The sequence below is a fragment of the Frankliniella occidentalis genome, unplaced genomic scaffold, assembly GCF_000697945.3.
Source record: "Frankliniella occidentalis isolate FOCC.00 unplaced genomic scaffold, Focc_3.1 Scaffold287, whole genome shotgun sequence".
NCBI classification, from domain to species: domain Eukaryota; kingdom Metazoa; phylum Arthropoda; class Insecta; order Thysanoptera; family Thripidae; genus Frankliniella; species Frankliniella occidentalis.
In genome coordinates, this window is record NW_026267413.1 from 245273 (window position 1) to 256500 (window position 11228).

General features: G+C 41.5%; 1 protein-coding gene and 1 long non-coding RNA gene across 2 annotated transcripts; both read right to left on the bottom strand.

Moving 5' to 3' along the window:
- Positions 1-1407: 1407 nt before the first annotated feature.
- LOC127750920 (uncharacterized) lies at positions 1408-2612 on the bottom strand. Its single transcript, XR_008011897.1, has 3 exons — positions 1843-2612; positions 1654-1755; positions 1408-1480 (listed from the first exon to the last, which is right to left on the bottom strand). It is a non-coding gene; the product is annotated as an uncharacterized LOC127750920 (long non-coding RNA).
- Positions 2613-9756: 7144 nt separating this feature from the next.
- On the bottom strand, positions 9757-11178 carry LOC113214431 (protein FAM133B-like). Its single transcript, XM_052273607.1, has 2 exons — positions 10475-11178; positions 9757-10396 (listed from the first exon to the last, which is right to left on the bottom strand). Exons 1-2 carry the CDS (start codon positions 10790-10792, stop codon positions 10139-10141), a joined length of 576 nt encoding a protein of 191 aa, XP_052129567.1. The 5' UTR covers positions 10793-11178; the 3' UTR covers positions 9757-10138.
- Positions 11179-11228: the final 50 nt, after the last annotated feature.

Here is an 11228-nt window from a genome sequence, read left to right on the forward strand (position 1 = left end):
GTTAAACCTCTTTTAATATAAACACAATTTGCTAGAACAAGAACACCTCAAATCAATAACATGCAACATTGAAAAAAATAACAATAGTTTAGGCACATTCTGGATATAACAGTATAAGACGGCTTTAATTTGATTAGTAAACCTTGCATGCAGCCGCAGATTCTCAAAAAAGACATAGTTGAAAAACAACAGAAGTTACCTCAAACACAAAGTTGGTTCATTTTGATGTTGCTTCTAGTTATCTAGCAAAGTTAATTTTTATCAGACAGCTTCGATTTTAATTTTATTGAATTCAGCATAAATAGACCCTCATTTTGATTCTAAAATCATGCATGCTGTTCGGTCTGATCAGAAAAAGTTAGATGGAAAACATTTATATGTAAGTGGGATTGGAACATCAACTCCTAACGGTACATGCACTATATGTATATAGATGCATCATCTTTACTATGGCAAATCCAAAACACACAAGGCTGGTCAATTCCATACATGAGTACCCTACGCGAAATAATAAAAATATGCATATAGAACGCTCTAAATCAAACGTGGTAAAAGTTAATCCCTCCTATATGGGAGCGATATTCTTTAATAAATTGCCATTTTTTATGAAGTATCACAAAAGACACTGTGCCACTATCCCCACCTAATGGAAAAGAAAAGTCACAAGTGTCACAAGAATTTAAGGCCAACTTCAGCTTAAGAAGCAAGAAAGTTTGAACAGTTAAAATAAATGACGTGGAATTGCCTTTCCACATAGCTTCTAACAATTTTGAAATATTTCCCTCTAAATGAGACACATAGTTCAGAACAACGCAAACATGCCGAAAATTGGAAAGAATTAGAAATTTGTAAAGGTATGCTTCATTTTATATGAGGTATTTTCATACCTTGAGATGAAGATGTAATAATTTGCTCAGAATCACTATCAGATGAAAGGTCTACAATATCAATGACATCTGTTGTCATCTTCCTTATTTTGGGCTTGATGCCATTTTCACTATCAGAATCTTGGGAAAAGACATAAATTATTATTTGCACTTACAAAGAATTCGGCTGTCTCAATATTATATGATTATTTTATGCTACACTTCAGATATTTTACCTTTCCTCCTTGGAGCAGAGACAGTCTTTCTCTTACATGCTGAGGGGACTTTAACAGCATTGCCAGTGTTGCTTAAGTTTGCCAGGGCCGCCGAAGCAGAATTTTTCACTAAAGAAGCCAAACGGAGAGAGAAGATTAGATTAGAAATTTAAAAGGGAGTTGAAACAGTAATAAGGGGAATGTATCTATATGCTTGAAAAATTTTGTGCTCCACTGCTTCTGATTCAGATCTAAAACGTCATTAGCCATTACAATAAAATTGACTGGGACTCAAAGATAATCACAACAAACACTATTATTATTACGTACCCTGTGCCGAGTTTTCAAGTTCAGATGGTGGAGCATCCACAGTAAGAGACTCATCTGCACCGAGGTGACCTGTAGGAACATAGTATCATGTTGTTTAATTCAAATTTATAATGCCTATTCAATGAATATTGTAAAATTTTAATTTATTTGGATTTACTAGAGGAGGATAAAACAAAATATGAGATCGATAGACTAAAGGCAGCTTCAATTACTTTGATACAAGGTTGGTTCAACAGACGTACCCTGTGCAGAGTTTTCAGGTTCAGGTGGAGCATTTACAGAAACAGACAGTTCACGTTGTTCGTTTCTCATTGAAAGGGCTTCACTTGCACCAAGGTTGAGACCTGTAAGAACACATCAGGTTGTGCACAGCAAAATTATAGTGCCTAAACAATTAAAATTATAACACATTTTTAATTTATTGGATTTACCAGATGATACAACTTCAAGTACTGCAACCTCTTTGCCAGCACTCCAGAGCTTTAGTAACGTATCCAAGATGCTATTTCTAGAGGCATAATCCCTCTCACCACTTTCAGCCAACACAGCACAGATAGCATCGGTCTTGGACTTGCTGTGTGTATACCTCTCATTCCATGTTGCAACTCTTCCTGACTGATAGCTTGACTTAAGTCATTCTGAAAAAGAGATAAATATACTATTAGAAAATAATATGCAGCACAGTGTGATGTCATCTCACACAAAAGTAGGAATAAGTATTACATTGCATTTATTTTTCTTTTGGAGATCAGCTACTTTTTTATCATACCAAATCCCCTTGTCAACGCCAGGGTTTAGGATGTGGTAGTTTCCCTTTGACATCCAAAGGGCCACCCTACAAAAGAACAGTATAGTGCCATGTCATCAAAATTAAATCAAAACTATGAAATAATAGAAAGTGTACTGCAAGTACCTTTCAACCAAGTCTTCTTTATTTCCATTGACTGGCAATCCGCGACATTTTAACCACCTCTTGAGAATATTAATGTTGTTTACCGCTATAGGCAATTGGGGTAAAACTGCTCCAGTGACTTCTTTGTCCATCAATTGTACAGCTTGAAAAATTTTGTTTGGACTGTCCGGTTCATCAACTTCAAAGCTATTGTCTGATAATTCCCCCTTGAGAGGAAATAGCAAATAAATTAGTGTCAATAATTTGGGAAACCATTGAAATCCATTAATGAACTGAACCTGGAACTTGAAACAGTTGAAACAGTAACTCACATTATCCTGCAATCTTTTTTTCCTCCTTTGTGGAATAGGGCTGGCAGTGCCGAATAAATCATCAGCTGAATCTTCATCACTGTGTGATCTTGCATCATTCGAATCTTCTTCTGTGGGTGGAGTCATCAGTTTTTTAACTACTTCCTTTTGAAAAGAAGGAATTTCTGGGTCATCAGTGGTGGTGTGAAGAAAGTCATCAGTTAAATTTCCCTGGCAGTTCAAGAGTAAGCCTGCACCATTAACGTCTTCTTCCGGGGGTGGAGTTACCTGCCTCGATACCATCACATGTTGAAAATATGATTCTCCCTGTTGAAAAAAAAAAGGTTCACTATGAAATTTTAATGTTGCTTAATTTCAGAGTGAAGGTAAATAAATGCATTGGTGGCTATCTTACAACTGCCCGCATTGAGCTCTGGCTTGTTGGTGACTGTGTCTGGGGATCAGGACAACTTGTGGTTTGACGTACAGGCAAAGTCTGGAACAATAAACCAGCAGATTTAAATATTTGTATTGGTACAGTAATAGAAAAAGAATGCGACACTGAAACTTCATTCAGTCCTACCGTTGGGATCAATCTCTGTTGCCATTTAATTTTCAATGGACTAACAGTACATTTTCTTGATACACCATCTGGCCTCATTATCGCATTGACTTGAGATTGAATCTGGTAGTCATTAGAAGACTGACTCGAGGAAGTCAACAGATAGGAAAAGCAAGTTCAGGTGAATGGTGAGTAGCAGGTTAAATGGCGCAGCAATTTTATTGCAGCCACGCTTATGGTGCCTGCGCGGGCATGGGCGGAGGGGGTAGGCAAAGCACAGCACTGTGGTGACCGCTCAGGAACAGTGAGCACTCGGCACATAAAAAAGAAATACTATTCATCACTATGCTTACCGGTCAAGTGGGCCTCGTACTCACATCTAAATGCGTTCACTGACAACGCCAACAGCCAACGCTCCGCTTCGCTCCGCCGGCAACTCCGTTCGGCAGGGGCCGGGCCTGCTTGGCCTGCCGGGGGCGATGGTCGGGCCTGCGGCCCGACTATTTCTGTCATACGATTTGCTGAAGAACATGATCGAATGATGTAGCGGGCCTTCGGCCCGCTTAAACCCGTCGTCTTTGAGTTTGCCCCAAAGACTCGAGAAAGGGATGTAACGGTGAAGCACCGCGACTACAACCCACCCTTCTGCTTAGAAAATGATTTTTGGGGTGGGGGAGAGTTTCTTTCCTATTTTGCGATTTTTAAGCCTTTTCTCCAACTAATTGTTCACTATGGCAATTTTTAGATTATTTTCGTCAAAAAAGACCCTCTAAGGCCTAAACGGTTAGAGATACAGCAAAACGGACGAAATTTTCGCCCAAAGGGCTCTACTTTCACAAGTTACCTCTTAGGAGATCATATAAAAAAAATATTTTTTTCAACTTTTTTGGCCTTTCCTGTTTTCTTCGATACCCCCTTTCAGTCCAGTCATTGTCCCTAAATTCGGACGGTTTTTGAGGAAAAACGCCTGTGACATCTAGAATTTTTGGATTCTGAAAAATCGCTGGGGATTCTAGAATCCTCACGTCGAGACGCACCTACCACTCACCGAAAATATTTTTTCGCGCGAACGGTATAGGGGTGAGGGCTGTTTGAATCGTGTCCGTATTTAGGAACCAATGATTATGAAAAGTGAAAATTTTTCGGGGGGTACAGAAACTTCATGAAAAAATTTGACCTTACCCTACCGTCCAAATTTTCGTATCTGGTATAGTTTAGTCGCCAGAACTGCTTAAAGATCGCTTTTAACGTGCCCTAAATTCGGACAGTAGTCACTTTTGCATGTAAAAGCCTATGTCCGAATTTAGGGCGCATTGCAAAAACGCTTCCCAATACTAAACCGTGCGACGAAAAATCAAAAACTTGGTGTCATATTGAAGATAAAAGTACCAAGTTTCACATATGTTGTGGTCAGAATAACCCGGGCTTACACTGTTCGGAGCCCCAAATTCTTACAAGACACATATAAAAACGCCTGTTTTGGGGGGCTAAAAATACAAATTCCAGGAATTTCTGGAGGAAGCAATATCACTCACACATTTATTATTTTGGCAGAAATGGAAACTTGGTGGTCTTACCTTTCCATCAAACCCATGGAAGTTAAATTTTGTCGACGCATTATGGATTTGGAGGCGACAATAGTGAAATACGGCACAATGTCCGTTTTGTTTTGTAGGAGTGAACCTTGAGATCCCCGGAAAATTTGAAGTCTCTAGCACATCTCCTTCTTGTGGAACAGACAGACAGACACACAGGCAGACGCGAGGTCGTTTGCATAAGCCCGCTGGATAGCTTCTTCAAAGCAGAAGGGCGGGCTAAAAATGGTGAACAACGAGTTGGCAAGTGAGTTGTCACGAGGTTGGGTGAGTATCTGCAAGTACGCGTAGGGATCATACGCAAACCACGTGACGGGTTTTTGGCGGGTTTTGACAAACCCCCTCCCCCCTGTGGTGGTCTGTGGTGGTTTCGGGGACCCCCCCTCCCCCCCTCCAATTTCACGAGGTTTTCAGCATATGTATTGTTTGACGTATTTACGACTACATAGAGCATTTTAACAAAAAGTGCATGTTTGCTGGTATTCAAAACTTAATTTAGTGGTGACTTTTCGATTAAACACCGTCAGATTTCAGCGATTTATCACGAAATAAACGGATTTGTGCTAGTGTTTTTCAAAAATATGCTTATTTTAGCAGGTAATTAATAGTCACGTGACTTGGCCGAAACACCCCCCTCCCCCCTGGTCCCTGGTATTGGTAAGTGGTGTTTTCACAGCCCCCCCCCCTCCCCCAAAATGCGTCACGTGGTTTGCGTACGATCCCTTACTTACACACCCACTCACACACCCACTCATACACCCACTCATACACCCACTCACACACTCACTCACACACCCACTCACACACCCACTCACACACTTACTCACACAACCACTCACACACTTACTCACACACCCAGGTATATTTTAGCCAATTCTCGCCAAAATCGGCGGGAAAAAATCGGAAAAAATCAGAAAAAAATAAGAAAAAATCGGGGAAAAAATTAGTAAAATCAAAAAAAAAAAAATTAAACCGTAGCCAGTGATCAATTTTAGACGATAAACAGCGATTTTAGACTACTTTATGCGGTTTCTGAAAATGCTGAATTCCCGGCCGATCGGGTGGGCATTATTGCCCTGGACAGTGGCACATTAGACCAACATGACGGGACCACGAGAACCCCTCGTAGACTATAAACAGCGATTTTAGACTACTTTAAACGGTTTGTGAAAATGCCGAATCATGGTTGTTGCGCCTGGTAGTTGTGCAAGAAAAGTTGAAATCTTTGAGAGGAACGCGCATAGTCAAATTTTTCGAAAATCGAAAATCGCCGGGACACGTAAGCTTTTAATTTTGACGTAGAATCAATTAAGACCCGGCGCGGAAAGACATATGTAACTTGACTTTTTCCTGGGACAGTCTACCCTACCGCGGCCCAACTACTCTTGGCGTGTGCGCGGCGCCTCTCCACCGGCACGGCTCCGGGGCCTGACGGTCTACCAGTAGAACTGTTCCGTTACGCCCCGGAGGCGTGCTCCGTCCATCTGGCGGCGCTGGTGCGGCGCACACTGGGAGGCCTGCTCCTTCACGGCGGCCTGGGTGACGTCGCTCCAGCACCCCATCCCCAAAGTGCCGCGGCCGCAGGCGACGGAGGAATTCCGCACCCTCTCCATGTGCGCGGCCGTCTATAAGATGGTCGCGCTCCACCCGTTGGATCTTCTGCAGACGGTGATCCCCCTACCCCCTCCCTGCCCTACTATCAGGGTGGATTCCAGGCCGGCCGTTCCACCTACGACCATATCTTTCTGGTCCGGCGCGTCCTGGACGCCTTCTGGTGGGTCTGCACCCCGGTTCACTTGCTCGCCCTGGGCATTAAATCTGCCTTCCCCTCGGTCTCCAAGGCCAGTGTGGTGCAGGCTCTGGTGGAGGCCGGGGCCCCTCCAAGCATGGTAAACAGGGTCATCGCCTTGGCCCTTACGGACAGGACCTACATCCGCGGGGACGCTCCGCTACGTCGGTGGTGCTTCGCGGGAGGTGGTTCGGCAGGGGTGCGGAGTCAGCCCCTTCCTCTTCCTCCTGGTGCTCCACATGGTGGTGCGCCGGGTGGTCGCTGGGCTCCCTCGCTTCAGTGTGGACTTCGGCGCCGAGGCGTTCGTCCCCATCCTCTGCGCCTACGCGGACGATGTCCTCGTCGTCTCCGACGACCTGGACGACATCACCGGGTTCCTGGCGTCGTTCCACGCCGGGCTGGCGGAGGTCGGGCTCGAGCTGAACCTGCGCAAGTCGGAGTACCTCGTCCGCAGCCAGGTTCCGGACCCGCTTCCCCTGCCCCGGGTGGCCCTCCTGGCTGGCATGGAGATCCCGCAGGTGAGCCAGCTAGTGGACCTGGGGGCCCTGCTTACGCTCACCACCACCCTGTCGTGGCAGCCCGGGTTCTACCATCGGGTGAGGCGGGCGCAAAACCTTCCTCAAAGACAGCACGACAAAGTTTTGACGCCAGAGGAAGCAGAGAAACGTTCTGCCAGAGCAAGAAGAGCTGCAGCTGGAAGGACAGTAAACAGGTTTGTTTTGAACTTCTTGTCAACTTTAGCACTACCAAATTGTTAATTGTTAATAAAAAAAAATCAGTTCTAGGGTTTTAGTTGACACAGAAGGTGAAGACGGGACTAATGCCACTGAAGATGATAATAACGTTTTTGAAGAGGAAGAGGAAATTCCTCTGCTTAAATCTATTCTGGATACTGCTACGCAAGTTAATTTAGCTGACACTAGGACTAGTCGGCCAAATGGTGAAGGAATTTCTCTTGCTAACATATTAAGTGACTCGTTTTCTCAAGAGAAATGTACTCAGGTCAACTTTTTACCACCGTGGAATGATGAAGATCACAGCCAACCAGCTCCCAGCATTACCCTGCCAACACTGCTGTCCACCAAAGAAAAACTGTTTACTTTCACTGGTCTCCATTCCCTTGAACTGTTGGATTGTTTAGCACAGTGTGTTGCAGAGATAGCTTTAGATGCACAAAGCAAGAAGAAACTGTTAACTGTTAAAGATAGAATTATTTTAACAATGGTAAAAATTAAACAAAATATGGATTTTACTGCACTAGGTGTTTTGTTTGGAATTAATCGTCAAACATGCTCAAATTATTTTAAGAATATGTGTCCGCTCCTTGCAAGAGTTTTAAAAGTAGTAATTCCATGGCCAGATCAGAGCTTAATTAGATGTAACCTTCCGCTGTCTTTTGATAAATTCAGAAGCACTAAAATTGTTCTGGACTGTTGTGAAGTTACTATTGAAAAATGTAAATGCCTAAAATGTAGAGTGTTGACATACTCTCAATACAAGAAAAATCACACTGTTAAGTTTAATATGGGTGTAGCACCTTCTGGATTAATAACAGAAGCTAGTTCTGCTTATGGTGGCCGAGCTTCAGACAAGCATATAGTGGCTGATTCAGGAATTTTGAATAAACTTGACTATGGAGATGCTGTTATGGTGGACAAAGGATACCAAATAGAAAAGGAGTGCTTGGAGGTAAGTTTTTAGCACACCAAACACTAAACAAAAACATAATGTGCCAAATGTATCTGAAATTTTTCCTTTTGCAGAGAAATTTGAAGCTGTTTCGACCACCATTCCTGAGTCAAAAGAAACAATTATCTCGAGAAGATGCTTTGAGTGGCGCTGAGATTGCAAGGGCAAGAGTTCATGTTGAAAGAGTTTTCCAGCGAATACGAGAATATGATTTGCTTTGTGGACCAGTACCTTGGCCTCTGGCCCCCTACTTTGAAGATGTGCTAACTATAGTTATGGGTCTGACAAATTTGGGTCCACCTGTAATGAACATTGACAAGTTTATGTCAGTATGTCATGCTAGTGCCAAAATTTAAATTCCAAAAACAATTTAATGTGATAAATTAATACCCTTGAGAATTGGCTTTGATAAAAACAAATAAATATTTGATAATTTCTAAATATAATTTATATCAATCTTGGTGTATTGGATTTATATTTGAATTGATATAGGGTTATTTAGCATTAGAACTAGTTGTTTGGAGTTGGAACTAAAGTGCATTTAGATGTGTATCAATCCAACTCTCTTGCCCTATGAGTCAGAAATAACCAACAGATAAATTTAGTTCAATTTTGATTAAAATAGATACAATTCTGTCCCTTAAATAAAGCTTTATCAAAGAAAAATTTGATATAAGTACATCTAAAGTAGTGTAATACCAAATAAAAATAGATAAAAGTAGATATATATGTTGTCTTATTAGATATAGGCCATCAGTGGAACTAGTATTGATCTAAAATGAGTGGTGTAGATAAACAGCAGATAAACATAGATAAATGTGGAAGGGAATGGCAGGGATTGAGAAGCACTAAAAGATTAAATTTGCTAAGAAACAATGTTTATTACAAAAGATATCTCAGGAAAGATAGCAATCAAAGAACATAAACTCTCACCTGTGTACTGTAGTTTTTAAAAAGCTAGTCAGGTAACAGTATTAAGATCAAATGAGATCAAACAGTCTCAATAAAAATTAAACAAATTAAACATTCTTCCAAATACACCTGAATACTGAGACCGGATAAGATCTCAGGAAAGATATTGATAAAAGAAAATATAAATTCAACTAAGCTGTGAACTGAAGTTTTTAAAAGCTAGTCAGGTACCAGTATTAAGATCCAAGGAGATCAGTCTCATCAATAAAAAATTAAACATTCTCCCAAGGTAAGGTATTTAAAGGAAATAAATACACCTTGAATAATGAGACCAGAAGATCTCCGAAAAGATATCGATAAAAGAAAATATAAACTCTCAACTGAGCTGTGTACTGTAGTTTTTAAAAGCTAGGTAGGTAACAGTACTAAGATCACAGGAGATCAGTCTCAATAAAAAATTAAACAAATTAAACATTCTTCCAAGGTAAGGTATTTGAAGGAAATAAATACACCTTGAATATTGAGATCAAATTAGAGAAGTAAACAAAATAAAAATAATCATTGACGCACCCAAACTAAGGGAACTGAAGAAGTGAAGTGGGAAGTGAAGAGTTACTACTTAGGTGTCCGAGCCATCGCAATCGTAAGCAATGTATAGAATTCTCCACACTTCAAAATAAAACAAACAATTAGGGGAGAGGGGACCCAAGTAGCAACTATGATGAGAACAGCAGGTTACGAACCATCATCCTTGAACTTGTGGACAATGTTGGAAAAAGAATTCTTCATCTTGGCCTCTCCAACACGGGGACGCCAGCTTTTCTTCTCATTCTCCAGGTTCCTGGCTCGTTCTGGAATTACAAAAAAAGGGTAACATAGTTAACACAAAATACAGTTTTAGTTCACAAGATACATTGACAATCAGATTGTCATTCACTGAGACAAAATCAAAACACCTGGCATTAGATTTGAAATCTTCAGATTAAATTAGAAGACTTACCCAAAATTGCTGAGCGGCCATCGGGGTGAAGTCTTGGAAGTGCTGCACCACAGTGCTTGCGTCCCTTGGATCTATCTGAATAACCTAATGGTGTAGCATTGACAAGTGCATCCTGAGTGTACACTTTAGGGGTAAGTTGTCTGATAAACTGAGTAACAGATCCTGAGTTACTGAGTGCATCGTTCAAATCAGATTCTTTAATATACACTTCGTACGGTTCTTGCAACTTAACCGCCTGCAAACAGAAAGACAAAGTTAGACATATGCAAAACAGACAAAGCAGAAAGTAAACAACTCTTATAAGGAAACTTACGCCTGGTGTGGTAGCACTGCACAGGTAGTTGCATGGCTCATAAATCTTGGAGTTCCTCTTTTGGGCTGTGACCCTTCGTTTCTTGCCTCTAGACTTCCTTTTCCTCCTAGAAGACTCAGAGCTGTCTGAAGAAGAGCTGCTTGAGGAGCTGCTACTATCATCCGAGCTGGATGAATCACTAACATGCCTTCTCGATTTCTTTCGATGACGCCTCTTCTTTCTATCTTCAGACTCCGAGGAACTATCAGATGTGGACCTCTTGCGTGATCTCTTGCTTTTCTTCGACTTCTTGTGGCTGCGACCCTTTCTCTTTCTCATTGGAGATTCGTCACTGGAATCATCTGAATCATGGTTCTTGATGAACTTCACATTCTTATCTTCACATATGGGCTCAGGAAAGACAGGATCAGTACCACCTGAGGCTTGCCCGGCAGCAATAGTTGCTGCAACAGACTGCTCAATATTCAAATTTTTCAGGGTAGCTACTTGGTGAGAGTCCTGCAATAAAAACAAATTAGATATAAATTACGAAATTCAAATGTAAATTAGATAAAGGTAGATATAGCTGTAGGTTGCCAAGGATCGTACCGAAGTGGGCTTGACATCACTGCTGACACTAGAGGTATCACTTGCGCCATGATCAAGATCACCGCCATGACCATCACTCAGCTGTTCACTCTTGATCATTGTTCCAGCAACAATAACACCACCAGCCTACACAAAAAAAATAAAAAAATAAAATAGGATGTGATAA

What these genes read in the sequence shown, in the direction of transcription:
- LOC113214431 (XM_052273607.1), bottom strand. Translation starts at nt 10,792, where the DNA reads ATGAGAAAGAGAAAGGGTCGCAGCCACAAGAAGTCGAAGAAAAGCAAG. An exon ending in GCAGTGCTACCACACCAGGC is followed by an intron (nt 10,397 to 10,474) that starts GTAAGTTTCCTT and finishes TTCTGTTTGCAG; the next exon opens with GCGGTTAAGTTGCAAGAACC.